The 17,325-nt window shown below is 37.7% G+C and overlaps 1 protein-coding gene across 4 annotated transcripts in view; it reads left to right on the top strand.

The window, feature by feature from the left end:
• The window catches only part of MDFIC (MyoD family inhibitor domain containing), a 114,593-nt gene extending 101,439 nt beyond the window's left edge, over nucleotides 1-13,154 (top strand). For all 4 annotated transcript variants that reach the window (XM_049893225.1, XM_049893228.1, XM_049893227.1 and 1 more), the window contains exon 5: nucleotides 9,743-13,154. In XM_049893225.1, the coding sequence (XP_049749182.1) occupies nucleotides 9,743-9,990 (248 nt within the window). In that variant the 3' untranslated portion in view covers nucleotides 9,991-13,154. The remainder of the gene's footprint in view (nucleotides 1-9,742) is intronic.
• Nucleotides 13,155-17,325: the final 4,171 nt, after the last annotated feature.

Here is a 17,325-nt window from a genome sequence, read left to right as displayed (position 1 = left end):
TTTACCATGTTAGCTTTTCTGCTCATCATTTGCTCCCTATACTATGGGTTCATCTCCATTGCAATAGTTACCACAGTGAACTGTAACTGTGTTTAACTAGACATTGTGTTTCTTCAGATTTGTCTCTGTAAGTAAGGTATCTGGTATGTAATGAGTGCTCAGTGAATGTTTGTTGAAAGAATTCTTAACCACCAAGGTCTCTATCTGGGTTTCTGTGCTGATCAGGAATGAGGGCTATATTTACTCATTCAACTTTTTTCCACCTTCTATAAAATTACCACTTCTGTGGCTAATGCCATGTGACTCCAGCTCTTCTCTGGACCCAAGTGCAGTTTATGCTTTGACCATTTCCCTTTGTTCATATGAAGCCTACTTTATGGGCCACATTCAGCCTCTGCAACAAGGCACTCAGGGCCCATGTTTGTTTTCTAGGGCTATCATAACAAAGTACCACAACTAGGTCTGGCTTAAAATAACAGAAATGTATTGTCTTATAGTTCTGGAGGCTAGAAGTCTGAAATCAAGGTATTGGCAGAGCCATGCTGTCCGAAGCCTCTTAGGGAAGATCCTCCCTTGTCTCTACCTGAAGTCTGGTGGTACCTGGAAATCCTTGGCATTTCTTGGCTTGTAGATGCATCACTTCAGTCTCTGCCTCCCTCTCCACATGGCTGTCCTTCTTCTGTGTATTTCTCTGTGTCTCTTCTCTTTTCATAAGAATACCGGACCATCCAAATCCCATATGATCTCTTAACTGATACCTAATTACATATTCCAATACTCTTATTTACAGACAAGCTCTTATTCACAGGTATGGGGGTTAGGACTTCAGCATTATCATTTGAGGTACAGAATTCAACCCATAATAGAGCCTGTGCCTTCACAGTCCTTGCACAGCATGGCCTATCTGTCCTTGGGCTTAGCCAACTTCTTCTAGTCAGCATTCATTTTCTTATACTTTGAATATTGTAATAAGCCAAGCAATGGTTCTACTCCAGGCCAAGAGAAGCCTCTGAGCTAGACTTAGAAATCTACTGGTTATAGGTAATAGTCGATTATATATATCATCATAGAACCATAGTACTTAAAAAGGACTTTGAGATCATTTCCCTTTCCTTGTACATATGTATGTACATAAACCCTGGTTGCATAGTAGTTAAGTGCTACAGCTGCTAACCAAAGGGCTGGCAGTTCAAATCCACCAGGTACTCCTTGGAAATTCTACGGGGCAGTTCTACTCTGTCATATAGGGTTGCTATAAGTTGGCAATCGGTTTGTTTTTTGGGTTTTTTGTTTGTTTGTTTTGAATGTATATGGACACAGGGTAAAATAACTTGCGCAAGGTCACTCAGTCAGCTGTGACAGCCAGGGCCAGAAAGCAGGTCTTAATTCTCCAGTATCATAATCCTCATGAAGAGGGTAATACCTGGCTGTTGGTGCCACTCATAAAGATGCGGTGTGATCGTGCATTGAACCAGTTTTGGTTTTGTGCCCCCAAATATGTTATTAAGCCTAACTTAAACCAAACATACAAACAGCAACAAGAACCACAGACACTTAGGGCATTTCTTCTGGTAGTTCTGGCATTTGACTACCCTTTTTTTTTTTTTTAATGGTAATAGTAGCCAATGAGATGGGACCCTGGAAACAACTCAGTTAGGGTGTATGTAATGGTGGTGGTGGTGGGAATGTGGATGGAGTACAGAGGAGTGAGAGGTAGCTCAGTAAGAGGGTTTTTATTTTTATCTTCTTTTCCACCATTTAAAGTAATATAGACAGCTACAAAATTGTTATTATGTGAGAAAACCAGGTTTAGCCACTTTTGTTTATTTTACAGTTCTTGCAAACAACACGTTCATAGATTTTCTTGGCTCTGAAATTGTGCACTAAATTAAGGTGGAGATATTTATACCTTATAATTTCAGTGTCATGCTGTCCTTTTCATCTGAGGTTTGTGATAGTGTCTAAAAAAAAAATGGTATTAAAAGACAACATGGGTGGAGAAGTGGAGCGGGAGGGATGTGGAAAGAGTAACAAAATGCCATCAGTGATTTGCAAATTAATTCCATAAATAACAGGATTTACCCCCCGTGTGCCGCTTTGAAACAGGCTTTGGTGCCTGGTTTCTGTTTAAAGTTTGCCTCTGCTTGCTCCTCTTCATCTCACCTGGTGAGGCTGTTAGACTGCTGGGTCTCTTTGGCTGGGGTCTGTCTCCTGTTGGGGCTGGGGAGAGCTTTATGGGCCTTTTTCAGGCAAGGCTCCTCCTGCTTGTGTGAGGCCTGTACCTCCTGCCAGGGGTGCTGCCCCTGCCTCCCAGGACCTGCAGAAACAAGCCCCCAAGGCCCTCTCAGCCGCTTGCATTGCAAAGGTGCCCTTTGGACTCTTGCTGTGTAGCGGTCAAGTGTCTAGAGAATTGCTGTGCACGTTCTAAGACCTGTGAATATTTCAGCTTGAGTGCTGACCAGGTCAGTCTCTTCTCAGTGTGTTTATTTATTCTGATGCCACCGTGAAGACCTCGCATCTTAGATGACCTGACCAGCCCCTAGAGCCTGTTTGTGATAGGCTAAGACCAGTGGCTGAAAGCATCAGACATGGCTTTCATTATCATCCTCGTACCCTTTTAAGGAGTCACCCCAGTGGGTACAGTATGGTTTCAAAAAAAGGCAACTGGTTTCTTTTCATAATAAACCTTACACAGTGTTTACTCCAAAGACAAATAACAAGGGGTGAAGCCAAAATGTGAATTTGTGAAATAAACACAGGAAAATAAAATTGAGAAATTTGGGATTTATGTTTTGTTTTTATGCCAACATATTTTCCTTAAAACTGGAGGATTTGCTTTCATATATTTTGTCCCAGCCATAAACGATATGGTTACCAACTTTAGCAGACTATTGAATGTTGAATCTGTCTAGGAACATGCTTTTAAAACTTAAAATAGATGATATTATTCATATATTATACTTTACCTTATTATTAATTAAATTCTTTGCATTAGAGATATTTTAACTGACCAACTTAATAAAGTCTGCATTTAATAGTTTCAGTTAAAGTATGGTCTTACTCTGTTTTTGCCTTTTAGCTTCTTCCATGAGAAAATAAATGGATAATCATGGAAATACGGAAAAAAATAGATTATTATTTTGAAATCTTGTAATGTAGCCAAACACAATTACTAACTCTTCCCAGGCAGATTTCTGCTCTAATCTGCTGCAGATTCTGTTCTCAGAGTTGCCCTCTTAGTTCTTTTTTTTCAGGTGTTTGAGCTATGAGCAGAGCCTTTTAAAAACCTCCTGGGGTTAAAACAGAATGGCCCTGTTTTGGTGTAGTAATCGGGGTGATGAAATGGAGCATAGGTAGGTAAAGGGGTATGGCCTTCCTAGAATAACTGTAATCATATTTAGTGAACACTTACATGTTAAATCTTTTATTGAGCACTTTCTGTACATTATCTCTTACAATCCTCACCATAACCCCATGGGGACAGTATTGTTATTATCCAGCTTTTAAAACTTCTGACCTTAAAAGGTTGTAGAGATTCAGTTGTTGTTGTTAGCTGCCATCACTTTGTTCCCCAACTCCAGGCAACCCCACTCACAACAGAAGGAAATGTTACTGGTCATGAGCCATCCCAGTGATTGGTTGCAGATCAGGTCGTTATGATTCATAGAGTTGTCATTGGCTGATTTTTGGAAGTAGACCACCGGCCTTTCTTCCTAGTTCGTCTTAGTCTGGGAGCGCCACTGAAACCTATTCAGCAGATACCAGCGTGCAAGCCTCCACTGACAGACAACTGGTGCTTGCGCATGAGACGCACTGGTCAGGAATTGAACCCAGGTCTCCTGCAGGGAAGGCAAGAATTCTACCACGGAACTACCACTGCTCCCGGAAATGTACTGATGTAAATGTTAGTTACTCCACTTCTTTTACTTATTTCTTTATAGCCTTTCTTTCCCTTCTCTCTGCCCAAATCCTAACTTCACATGTAAAATGTTCCAAACAAACACTGCTTTGAACTGGTTTTTACTCCTCTTCAGATTTCTGTGTAAAGTCCCTGGAAAACAAAAGGCCTCTTGATATATATGTTATTTTCCTGGCCTTGATGAAATACAATTCTTTAGAAAGGACTACTTTAACCAGTGCTACAGATAAGTCTTGATCAACAATTACTGGCTCTCTGAGAGTTTGGAATATTTAATGAACCAACCACAGAGAAGGCAGCAGCATAAAGAAATAAGAGAAGCAAAAATACCTGTGTCATCACATCAAGACTTGGCTGTATTTAAAATATGAATTCACCTCCCATAGGAGGAGGATGGATTCCAGAGTTTGGAAATTAGGAAAGTTATGGAGGAGTCCGGGGGGGTGGGGAACTGCTGTTTTTTTCCAAGATTCCTTTGACTTTGAGAGGAAGGATAATAGTGAAGTTGTTCGGTTTCCCTAATCGTGGTCTTCTTGTGCTGCAGTGGAAAATGTAGCTCTTCTCTAACTTTCTTTTTACCTCCTGACCTATCTCGCTTTCTTCCCCACTAGGAAAATATTGACTGTGTTCTGGCTAAGACGCATGACCTCTTGGGACGCCACTGCTCCAGAGGGTTCTGTGTAGGAGGCGCCCGTCAGGCCAATTTATTCAGGCAGCGGGTCAGTCTAGGGCTGTAGGCCAGAAATGCTTTGCGTCCTCTGGCGTGTAGACACTGAGCCACTTAAAGCGGAGCTCCTGTGCTGTGTTAGTAGATATTTCCCACTACCCCCCCGATGGACACACTTGAAGAGCAGAACTCCCTGGAGATGTCTGTGTCTTGTCCCTCACAGCTGGATTTTCATTAAATAACGTTGCCATCTCGGCTGTGATTCAGGAGAACCAAAACCCACTTCTAGCCTGCTATTTGATTTAGTGTTGAGAAATAATAGTCGCAGTAAAGCAATATCTGGGAAGAGAAACGCCTCAACCCAGTCAGGCTCACGGTGTGCAGTAAGTCACATCACACCACCACTGGGCGGGTATAGACTTTAGCAGCCAGGGAATCTGGAACACCTGTGCTTTGATTGTCATGCTGTAGAGACAGCTTTGATCTGGATGCAATCTCCTAAATTACTAATGACACACAACTTTGACTGCCCATGTTCTAATCTACAACTCTGTCTGGCATATTGTTGGCCCATTAAGTGCTAATGGACCTTTGTTTCTCAGTGTATAGTTTATATCATGGGGACCAAATGAAGACAGAACTTTCAAACGTTTCAGTCATAGGAAACTGTATTAGAGATTATTAACTCAAGATAAGATGCATACAAATCTGCATTCACTCAAAAGTGGGTTGTGGGTTATTCTCAGAATTCACCGCTCTCTTCTTCCTTGTACTCCACTTACAGCTGTTTGGTGTTTGTTCCAAGAAATTCAGAGCACCTGGCATGCCACATCTTAAAAGAAGGAAACTAAGACAGATAAGAGACTTATTTAGAGTCGAGCAGAGTTTATTGTACACGAAGATTTTTGACGGCCCTTAACAAAAGGGCCTTCTTCATATTTCCCTCATTGAAGATTTTTTTGGCCACATACTAATTGGTAAATCAGTTTGGGATAATTTCATTAAACTAATTTGTTTTTACAAAAACTAATCTTCGGTCTCATTTCAGTAAAAACAAAGTTCTTTGGATCCTTCACGTATTTTCACCAGTCAGCTAAGATGCTATTTAAGTAGAATTTTGCTGTTACCTTACTAGTGTTGGGAAGTTAGTGGCTCTCCAGCTCTCCCAACTGCATGGGCTTAACATTAAGGACCTTTCATAGGACCAAAGGATTTTGTTTTGGGTTATGTCTGCAGGAATCCTAACAGTTTTGGGAGCAAATGTTGTGTTAAAGATTTCCTTTTACGCTTTCTTTTGAGCCCCTTTGTTGCTGGAATGTTCCTTTGTTTGTCTAAATTTACAGTAGCTTTTGTCAGTCTTGTGCTGAGTTCTCTTCCTAGTACACTGAATTGTGCAATTTTTGCTTGGCCCACTTTAAGGCAGGCACTCTTCCCAGAACCTAGTTGGCTTCGCAGAGGTTAAACACTTTTGGCAAAAACTGTAAACATGACCTAATAAAACCATAAAAACTGAAAACCTTGGGAACGGGGGAAAAAAAATTCTTTCTGACAGTGAACCACATGGATGCAGACGACTCATCTTTTTTTAAAGTTTGTTTCTCTATTTAAGTCTCCTTGGGTGTGATAATTCTTATCTTCTTTTCGCTTTAAATAAAACCACCATCTCAATGCCTTTTATGATTCTTGATTCTCCTGGGGAGGATGGAGAGGCCTGGAAACTCTAACAGCTATTTCTTTGTAGTTTATTTTAACCTTCCCATTACCCCAAGTCCCAGTGAAACCCCTCTTTATATAACACAGCTGGAAAGAGGTTTTATTTGGCAAAGAAAAAAAAAAATCAGATTTTTTAATTGATTTGAAAGAATTTAAGGATCCTTTTTTAAATTTGTTCGTTGTTGTTATTTCTGTGTATTTCTCTTATAAAGCACAGCGAATGTGTTTCTGTAGATGTATCTTGTTTAGTATAGCTGGGATCGCTAAAATGATTTTTCGGATTGTAGCTTTTTTTGGTGCCCTTTAATAAGCTTGTTTTTTCAGAGTAGTCCAAACTTAATTCGTATTAAATTATGTAGGACTTACGTTTTAAAAGGGTGACTTTTTTTTTTTTTTTTTTGCTAATTTGTGTTTATCAAAAGAGCTTAATCTTTGGAGGCTTCTGTCATTACCATGTTTTACCACTCAAGTTCCTATGTAATCGCAACGGTCGTTGCTCTGGTTGCTCTAACGATGGACCTTACTTTTTACGTTTTAGAGTTATAGATTTGTTTCTTCTGAGTGAGATGTCCTCTCTCTCTAAGCTGCTGACCCTCTTATGTCTGTTTCAACAGTGTGATTGACAATTTATCAGTTCTCTAACTCAGTGATGACTTTGCTCTTATTTGTTGAAGGTTAACATTATCAACAGTTCATTAAAACTGAAATTCGCAATGATCTTTAGAAAGGAGAAACAACATGAGTGAGGGCTAAAAACAGATAGGTGAACAATCAGCAGAATGTTTTAGATTTACTACTGATCCTCCTCCCAGGAAGATCAAGTGTTAGAAGTGACCCACTCCTGTAGCAATACCATACCCTGTTGGGTTAGAGCACGGACTGCTGAGGTGAATTGCCTGCTTTCTGGTCCTGGCTCTGCTACCTACTGCCTCTGTTACCTTGAGCAAATGTCCTAACTTTTCTGTAAGTTAATGTCCTCATTGGTTAAATGGGAGTAATACTAGTAATACTTCATGTGATTATTATTAGGATTAAATGAATTAGTTTTGGGGGGAGCTTAAAACAGAATTTGATACAAAATAAATTTCTTAAATAAAAAAATGAAACAGTAATGGAAACATCTCCCCCGCTAAGATAATCCATTCTTTCCGCTTTAAACTAGATAGATTCATTACATATATTTTTATGATGATGGATTTTATGAATAATACATAAAGAATCTAAGTGCTTAGTAACAATTCCTGGGGTTATAAGAATAGTCAGTTAACGGTTCTTCAACATCGAGTGAGTTTTTGTAGGATCCTTCTCTCAGTCTTGAAATCTAAGTGTTCCACAGTGGAATAGAAAGGTAATGTCTCGATGAAGTGGTGTTGAAATTAGCTAATACAGGTATTTCTTTGAAGACACATTGAATACAACTGGCTAGCTGCCAGTTAAACACTATTTCCTTCTTGTTATTATTAGTAATAAACCTAGCTCTTTCTAAGATCTCAATGATGGTAAAGAGCTTTAGAATATTATGGTATATTGAATTTACTATATTGTAGGCTATTTGATTTTTCCATCTTTTAATATAGTTAATAAAGTTTAGTAAACAAAATGTGGTTTAGAGAGATATCATTAGAGGTGTCTCACGAAGTAAAGCTCTTTGGTACGGAAGGAAGTGGAAAAGCAGTATTACTCTGTCATTATTCACATAGGCTAATGTACAGATACCATTTGTTAGAAATAAGCAGAACTGTTCCAAAAATGATGTCAGCACCCACCCGGAGAGTCTCACAATTTTTATTTAATTCTTGTGAAATAAACATTTGAAACCATGAAAATCAATCACTTTTATCAGAAAGTAAATTGTATTAACCCCAGTGTAATGGATCCCAGTTTAATTATTGAATTAGTAGTTCAATGTGAATACCACAAGATGCTTACCTGTGTTTTATTGACCACACAAAGGCAGTTAGTAAGTGTGGATTATAACAAACTGTGTATAACATTGTGAAGAATGGGAATTCCAGAATACTTAATTGTGCTCATATTGAACCTGTACATAGATCAAAGAGAACAAGGGATTACTGCGTGGTTTAAAATTGGAAAAGGTGTTCAGCAGGGTTGTATCCTTTCACCTTACTTACTCACTCTATATGCTGAACAAATAATACAAGAAGCTAGACTATATGAAGAGCACAGCATCAGGATTGGAGAAAGACTCATTAACAACTTGTAGTACGCAGATGACACAACCTTGCTTGCCAAAAATGAAGATGACTTGAAGCACTTACTGACGAAGGTTAAAGCCTTCAGAATGAATTATACCTGAATGTGTAGAAAATGAAAATCTTCACAACTGGGCCCACAACTAACATCATGATACATAGTGAAGAAATTGAAGTTGTCAAGATTTCATTTTACTTGCATCAACAATCAACGTCAGTGGAAACAACAGTCACGAAATCAAACGACGTATCGCATTGCACAAATCTGCAGCAAAAGCTTCTTTAGATTCTTAAAATCAAAGATGTCACTTTGATGACTAAGGTGTGCCTGACCCAAGCCATGGTATTTTCAGTTGCCTCATACGCATGCAAAAGCTGGACAGCAAAAAAGACCAAAGAAGAATTGACACATTCCAATTGTGTTTTTGGCAAAGAATATTGAATATACCATGGACTGCCAGAAGAATGAACAGCCAGACGTTCTTTAGAAGTGAGGATGGCAAGACTTTGTCTCACTTACTCTGGACACATCATCAGGAGGGATTAATCGCTGGAGAAGGACTTCATGCTTGGTAAAGAAGAGCGAATGAGGAAAAGAGAGAGACCCTCAACGAGCTGGACTGACAGAGTGGCTGCAACAATGAGGAGTGGCCCAGGACTAGGCAATGTTTTGTTCTGTCATACGTAAGATCTCTATGAGTCAGAGTTGAATCAGGGGCACCTAACAACTACATAGCTCACTTAAATTTTTTTTCTTTCCAATTTTTGAGCAGGTAGGTGGAGAAGTTGAAAGAAATTTCTATTTTAGAAGGACTTTAATAAATATTTTAGTCCAGTGCAATCATTTTAGTCATTTACGTTATAGAAAGCAGTAAGGCGTCTGAATGACAGATAATAGGCATAGGGAAAAGATACCTAGGACCCAGGGCCATTTTATAGTATGTAAGAATAATAACACACCCGTACACACACGTACATATACCTACAATTTTTTTTTTTTTTTGAATGGATGATCAACTTCTAGAGATCACTCACCTAGAATTTAAGTTTTTTTTTTTGAGCCTCCAGCTTGCAAAATATCTCTAGGGCTGCATATTATATGGGTTGTAGATTATTTAAATGTTTCAGTCAATTTTTATTATTCGGTTTATTGATGACTAATATATATATTTATATTTTTTTGTTCCTTCTGTTTCTCACAATGTGATCTCCTCACAACTGGAAACAAAGATTGCTGTGTCCACTGTATCCTGGCATGCTTGTTCTGTGAATTTCTGACCCTCTGCAACATTGTGCTGGGCCAGGCTTCATGTGGCATCTGCTCTTCGGAGGCCTGCTGCTGTTGCTGCGGAGACGAGATGGGGGATGACTGTAACTGCCCTTGTGACATGGATTGTGGCATCATGGATGCCTGTTGTGAATCATCAGACTGTTTGGAAATCTGTATGGAATGCTGTGGAATTTGTTTTCCTTCATAAATATTTATCGTTTGTTTTGTGTTAAAACTGGAGACTATTTTAAAATTTTTCTTTAAAGAAAAAAAAAGTATGTGGTAAGAATCTCATGAAGCAACCCAGTATTTGCACTGTTTACTCATTATTTTAAATAATCTCTAACCAAATCTGCCCAGTTTCATATGTGAAGTGTTAACTACTTTTTAACTTCTAAATGGGTTATAACGACTGAGGGACATTTTGACCCCTACCCAAAAACAAAGTTAAATGTCTCCTCCTTTTTTTTTTTTTAAATCAATATTTCTATTTCTTCTAACTATTTTGGGGAGCCCTTTGCTCCAAATACATTATTTCTCACTGGATATTTAAGCCAGGATATTTTATTTTTGATGTTTATATATTAATAGTTAAAAATAAGCATTCTTTGCTTTCGAGTAAACTTTGGAAACAAACCCAGTGTTGATCTCCATGCGATTTACCCATTTCCCCCACTTGTTCAACAGAGTGCCTGCTGTGTATAACCCATTGTGGAGACGCAGAGATGGAAAACATTCAGCTCCCATAGGCAGAAATATGGTGTTTCCAAAAAAAAATAATAACCTAACCCATTGCTGTTAAATCGATTCTGACTCATGGCAACCACGTGTTACAGAGTAGAAATGAGCTCCATAGGGTTTTATTGGCTGTAAACTTTACGGAAGCAGATCACCAGGTCTTTATTCTGTGGCACTGCCGAGTGGGTTCCAACTGCCCACATTTTGGTTAGCAGCCAAGCATTTTAACCGTTTGTACCACCCAGGGACTCTCTAGCAGAGGGAAGAAACCCATAAAGAATGAGGACACAAGGCATAATGGATTGAGGATTATAAGAGAAACTCAAAATGCTACAGGAACAAACATAAAGAGCAGTTAATTCCTCCTGGAACATTCAGGAAAGCTTCAGGAAGGATATGGCATTTGAGGAGGTTTTCTGGGTGTTAGCATAGTGGTTAAATGCTACGGCTGCTAACCAAAGGTTTGGCAGTTCAAATCCACCAGGCGCTCCTTGGAAACTCTATGGGGCAGTTCTACTGTGTCCTATAGGGTCGCTATGAGTCGGAATCAACTCAACGGCACTGGGTTTGGCTTTCCGGTTTGGTTAGTAGGATCACTGGTGGCACCGTGTTTAGTTAAAAACGCTTGGCTGCTAACTGAAAGGTCGGCCATTTGAACCCACAAGCTGCACCACGGGAGAACGATGGGACAGTCTGCTTCCATAAAGATTTACAGCCTTGGAAACCCTATGGGGCAGTTCTACTCTGTCCTATAGGGTCGCTATGAGTCAGAATCGACTCGATGACAACGTGTTTTGTTTGGTTTTTGTTTTTTTTATTAGGATAGCTATAGGGTCACTAGGAGTCATAAACTTCTCCACAGCAACAACAGTGGGATGGGCAGTTCATCTGCTACTTAAATGAGTTATTTAGGTTTAGGACAAAGTTTGAGGCAGGCAGCCTGAACTGTCTGTGCCTGTTATTAACTGGTTAAAAGAAACATGCCTAAATATACTTTTTTTTTTTTTTAGTTGAAAGAATGCAGTCTTTTTTTTTTTAACTATAAAATTTAGGTTAACTAGAAATATGCATTTTCTTACAGATATCTTAAGTTTATGGTAAAGTTTTTGTTGAAAACATGACACCTTATTAAAGTATCTACATTTTATAAAGAATGTGCAGTACTTTCAATAATTGCATTTAAATTAGGTTGTTTTTTTATTTTAAAATTTCAGTATTCTGGTTTTGATTTATTCAGAGGCTTTTTTATTTTTTTTGGAGAGTTTTCAGTTCTCCTCTCTTCTCCCCCTTTTTTTGGTTGTCTGTCCACTTTGATTTGTTTCTTGACCAATGTTATACTTTTAAACGCAGTTAAATTTACATTCAAACCATTCCTTCCAGTGCAGTAGAAATCTAGATATCTACTGCTATAACCAAATTTCAACATTGCAATGTTATGTTAAATTAAACCAGTATGGCAAGTTATAAAAAATTTTAAGTGGAAAGAAATAAGTCAATTACATGACTAATTATGTCGTTCTTGAGCTACAGAGGCTTTCTGTGGTTCAAATGGGAGAGTAAATTTTCATTCTGTGCACTCTCCTGCTGAGTTTGATCTCTCCAAAATTGCAGCTTGGTGTCACTGAAAATATTTCCTTGTAGAAATTTTGAAAGTGCACTTTCAGATTAATATTTATTTATCTTCAGTTCTCCTGATGAATATCAAAATTGATAGCTAGAAAGAAAAGCATACTTTTAGGAAGCCTTTAGCAAACCTAGGCTTTTACAAGAGGTTTTATACCTAAAGCATGGGAATGCCACCTGTGGTTTTTGCTATGAGATGAAACCGAGTTTCTACTTACATCATTATTTAAGGGGCTTAAAAAAGGAAAAAAAGGTTGGCGAAACTGTTGAATCCCCTTTTTAGTGCTATTTACACAAGGAAAAGAAAAAACTTTAAATTGTTGAGTTTAAATAGAATTCTATTAAACAACTGTCTTTTTCTTCCTCTTCTAAAGTGTCTTTCATTTGTTACATCAGATATAAGGAAGGCTTTGTACTATTTCATAGTAGCCAGAATCTGAATATTTACTTATACCCAAATCTAACTTATGCTTATGCATTAGGATGTAAGTTACCATCTGTTTTCAGGCATATAAAGCTTTCTAATGACCTGGAATTGCTAGAATATTTTACTTTCTAACCTGCAGAATTTTTCAAGCAAGTGGTTTGTCTAATATTTAAATAGAGTCTGCTACTATCTGTGATGAAAATATTAACACTTTTGAAGTAATGTTTCTCCATAATAGAGAACAGTAGCGAATAGCAGAATTTTGTTTTCATATTTATATTCGCAGTACTTTCCTTCTTTTGTCTAATCTAGGCAATCATTCCATAAAGCACCTTGTGTGATTTTTTTTTAATGCAAAAAATAAAAGTAGGCAAATGTGAAAATAGTTTCAATGTATTTTAGAATTTCTGTTTGTACAATGTTTTGTTGAATTATATGGCTGTCTTGACTAAGTGCTGTAGTTTACAGTTTTAGATTTGGCCTCTTTTTAAATGTGGAAACTCAGTCTTAAACATTTTTTAAACTGGGCCTGTATTATTCTGAATACACTATTTTTAAATAATAAAAAAGACTTCTTTATTGTGCCTTCGCATACTTTCATATCTAATTGAAATAGAAACTCATTTGTATTTGAATGAATTCAGCTGTAATATAAAACTACAGATTTTTTAATCGTGTTACATCCCCTTTTGAAGATCTCCTAGTCTTATGGAAATCACGTGATTCATGCTCAGAAATGAACTATGAACAATACAGATCAATTCAGGCTACAAATCATAGTTGATGTATGATCTCAGAACATAGTGCGCTCTTGAAAAAATTCACAGTGGGTGAAAATACAATTTTTGTGCATTTTTTTAGTAAATTGTTTTCATCATTTACTTTGAAATCATCTCTCAGGTAGTTTTTTATATATACTGAGATTAAACAAGGTGTTAGAAATGTTCAAATATCTATGAGATTGTGTGTTAGATTTAATGAATTTCACACAACAGTAAAAGACTAGCAGTATTTCCATCCAGGATTTTTGGTCACAATTTTTAAGTAGTAAGAAATGTTTTACAGTTAGTGTTTAACTGGAACAATGTAGTATGATTTTATTTTAGAAGTCTTTCTGTTTTGTAAAATAACAATTTTATTTTTCTATTCTTACAGCATATCGACTGTTTTCATTCTCCTAACCTGCAGTAGTCAGTGTTATCCGAGTAGTTCAAGGAGTAACCAAGGCAACCTTATGTAATAACTTCCCATTCTTTATCCATACCCTCTCTATCAGTGCCCTAGATTCTAATGTTATAAATGTCAAACGTCACTGCCTAACATGAATAAGACTTGAGTCAAGAGACTCAGTGGCTTGCCTTCTTGAATTCTAGTTTAAATACTTGATTTTACCCAACTGCCTAATGAATGTTTATTTATTAATAAGATTATTTTTCAAATTATTCAAGACCTTTATGTGCCTTCCAATTACTTGTGATTTGTAAGCCTGTTGGATTGTTACATCTAATCTGACAGGCAAGATGAAATTTCATAAAATATTATAATACCCATTTTTTTCTTCCTTCCACACAGATGTGGCAGAGCATACTGTTTTTCCTTTAAACAGTGGTTAATATATTGATAGGATTTATTCCACACTTATTATTTATATCTTTTAGTCGAGGATTGTATATTCCAGGTGAGTCCTTTTAACCCTTCATTTCCATGGTCCCCTGTAACCAATACATTTAATACCGAGTGTCTTCCCTGTGCTTAGATTGTTACTAGGCACCTCAAGGCATTCACATAACCCTCAGAAATTTAAAGCCAGGGAAAAAGTTTGTCAACCTCCACGAGAAAGCTGTTAGTTCCAACAGTGATTTAACATTACTTTTAGAGGCTTTGGAGCCCTTGTGGTACAGTGGTTAAGAGCTATGGATGCTAACCAAAAGGTCAGCAGTTTGAATCCACCAGTCGCTCCTTGGAAACCCTATGGGGCAGTTCTGCTCTGTCCTATAGGGTCACTGTGAGTCGGAATCAACTCAATGGCAACAGGTTTGCTTTTTTTGGTTTTAGAGGTTTTGGATAAAATGGAAGGGGTTGTGGAGAGTGGATCACATTGCAATGCAGCCCTAATGTGAAGGGTAGTTTTTGCATAAACTATCATTGGTATCTAAATCCACCAGGTATATTTCACGTTGCAAAATTCCCAATGACCAATGACTCCTACCTCTACTTTTAAGGTTTGTGAATCAAAATATTGTATATGTAATCAAATTTCTATGAAATCAATAGGCAATCTGGAGGCAAAAAGGATAGTGGCCGTTAGTACAAAGCTATAGCCAAGCCCCATATGGAAAGCAGGGTCTTTCAAAACCCGTTGCCATCGAGTCGATTCCAACTCATAGCAACCCTATAGGAGAGAGCAGAACTGCCCCATAGGATTTCCAAGGAGCAGCTGGTGGATTCTAACTGCAGACCTTTTGGTTAGCAGCCGAGCTCTGAACCACTGCACCACCAGGGCTCTGCGAGATGTCTAGGCAAGCAGAAATCTGCATCATCCACTCTTCAAGCCGGGCCAAATGCATATTCTCCACTGGGGCCACAACTGTAGCTCCTAAGCAGCTCATATCAACAAAAGTTTTCTGCCACCTGACTGAGTGAGCTGTGAATAGTTGTTCTAGTTCCATTGTTTGTCTGTTATTCATACCCTCAATCCCTCACCTTAGTGCTGGCTAAAAGAAAATCATAATTTAGTTGTGAGGTGAGAGCGAAGAAATCATTTTAGCTAGCCACTCTTTGAAACATTACCAATACCGGTTGTAGATAAATGTGTTGAAAAGACAAAATATAGCTCTGCAATTAGGTGTTCACTTCCAGGCAGGTCTTTGTGTGAGGTTTAGTTGAGAATATAATTATTAGGAAAATGGTGAAAAGCAAATTCAAACAAATTCTAAGTTTAGCTTGAAAAATCGAAAGGTTCTTAAGTTCTGTCTGATGCATAAAGGGGTAGAAGCAAAGGAATTATGTTCCAAAGCCAAGAAAGAGGGTGTACAAAAGCAGCTGATCCACTTGACAGAGTTCATAGCCTTTTGCAAAGGAATAAAAGCCTGTTGAGCAGGGAACCAAAAGATCTCATTATAGGATGAAGCCAAGCCATATTAAAGCTTGTGCACTAGTAACTATGTCTAAAAACAGCCTGCTGTTTTATATTGAACCAATACATTTCTTAACTTGGTAGGTTGCTGTGTAAAGATGTACAGAGCCTGTCTGCTGGATGCTATGCCAATTACAGATGTGGCACAGTGGTGTCAAACACCTCCAAACAGTATCGAAAGCAATCTTAGGGTGAAACAAAAGTTCTAAAATGGCATCTCAAAACCTAGAAAGCACAGTTCATCATGGGTGCCTGACTCCTAGAGTCTTGAAATCACCTTTATTATATAATTTAATGTGGATGTCATATGATCCCTAAATCAGAATGCACAATACTTTCAAGGACGTGAATAGTGTCTGAGAGATAAGGAGAATATCTTTTAAAGGTAACACCTTCAGATGACAAGGCACCTGTGATCAGCTCTGCAGGTACCTCATTTTATTGGTGTTGAGGTGAAGGAGGAGGGAAACAGTCAGAAACACATAGGATATTAGATTTTGTTAGATCATCAGAAAGAATAATTGGGTATATTTACAGAATCACGTTTTAGTAAACTATTATGCCGGCTCAACTATAATATATATTCTGGTAAAAGTATATCAAATCGGAATTCAAAAGCAATTTAGCTGTGGAGAGTGTTATTTTTTCATCTAATTATTCACAAATTAATTAATAAAATTAAATTCCAATCACTGAAGAAAATGAAGCAATGGTGAGAATCAGAACTACAGATTGGTTAAAGAAAGATAGGCAATGCATAGCAGAATGAAAGCATTTCTTTTATTCAAACTCGGTGCTTAAAAAAGAACAAATCCATCATCTTGAAATTTGACTTGTAGCTTGACATTAAAAATAATCTGAGTAGAATTTTCAGTGGGGTAAGCACAAAACTAGTTCAAGTTGTGTCACTCTCAATTACTGTACTCAGGTGGTGTGCCCATTAAAATTCCCACTTGTGGGTTCCGCTCACTATGCAAATGGGGTCATTACCTGGAGAATTTAATTGGTTATGACACTGGGAGTAGGACTTTTCCTTTCAAAATAAACCTACTTACACACATTTTCACTAAAAATTTGATTGTTGTATATAGTTTGGATTGTTTTGCTCTGTAAACATTTACTAAAATTAGACAATCCTTGCTTTCTTAGTTCTTGCAAATAATTCAAAAAGCATCCAAATTACTTTGATATAGTTTTCTTTGTATGTCTTAAAGCTTAGCTCAAATGAATCTTTTGTAAAGTGGCATTGCTTATCAAAATATTAAAAAGAATCTTTGTATCTTTCAAACCACCCATCAAGTAGGGGTACCTTTTCAGTAAAGTTTTTTACCATGTACATTTTCTCTCTCACAATAATTTTAATTATTTGAGAGGTTTCTTCTTTTTTTTTTTTTCCTCCTGTTCTTTCCTTTAAAAAATGTACAGCTAAAAAGTTAATCTGCCTTATTGGAATGTATAAGACCAAAACCAAACAAACCCCTTGCCATCAAATGGATTCCAACTCAGTGACCCTATAGGACAGAGTAGAACTGCCCCATAGCGTTTCCAAGGCTATAAATCTTTATAGAAGCAGATTGCCACGTCTTCTTCCCACTGAGTGGATGCTGGGTTCAAACCAC

The sequence above is a fragment of the Elephas maximus genome, chromosome 8, assembly GCF_024166365.1.
Source record: "Elephas maximus indicus isolate mEleMax1 chromosome 8, mEleMax1 primary haplotype, whole genome shotgun sequence".
Taxonomy (NCBI): domain Eukaryota; kingdom Metazoa; phylum Chordata; class Mammalia; order Proboscidea; family Elephantidae; genus Elephas; species Elephas maximus.
Note: the sequence above shows the minus strand (reverse complement) of the source record. Positions and strands in the feature narration are given on the sequence as shown.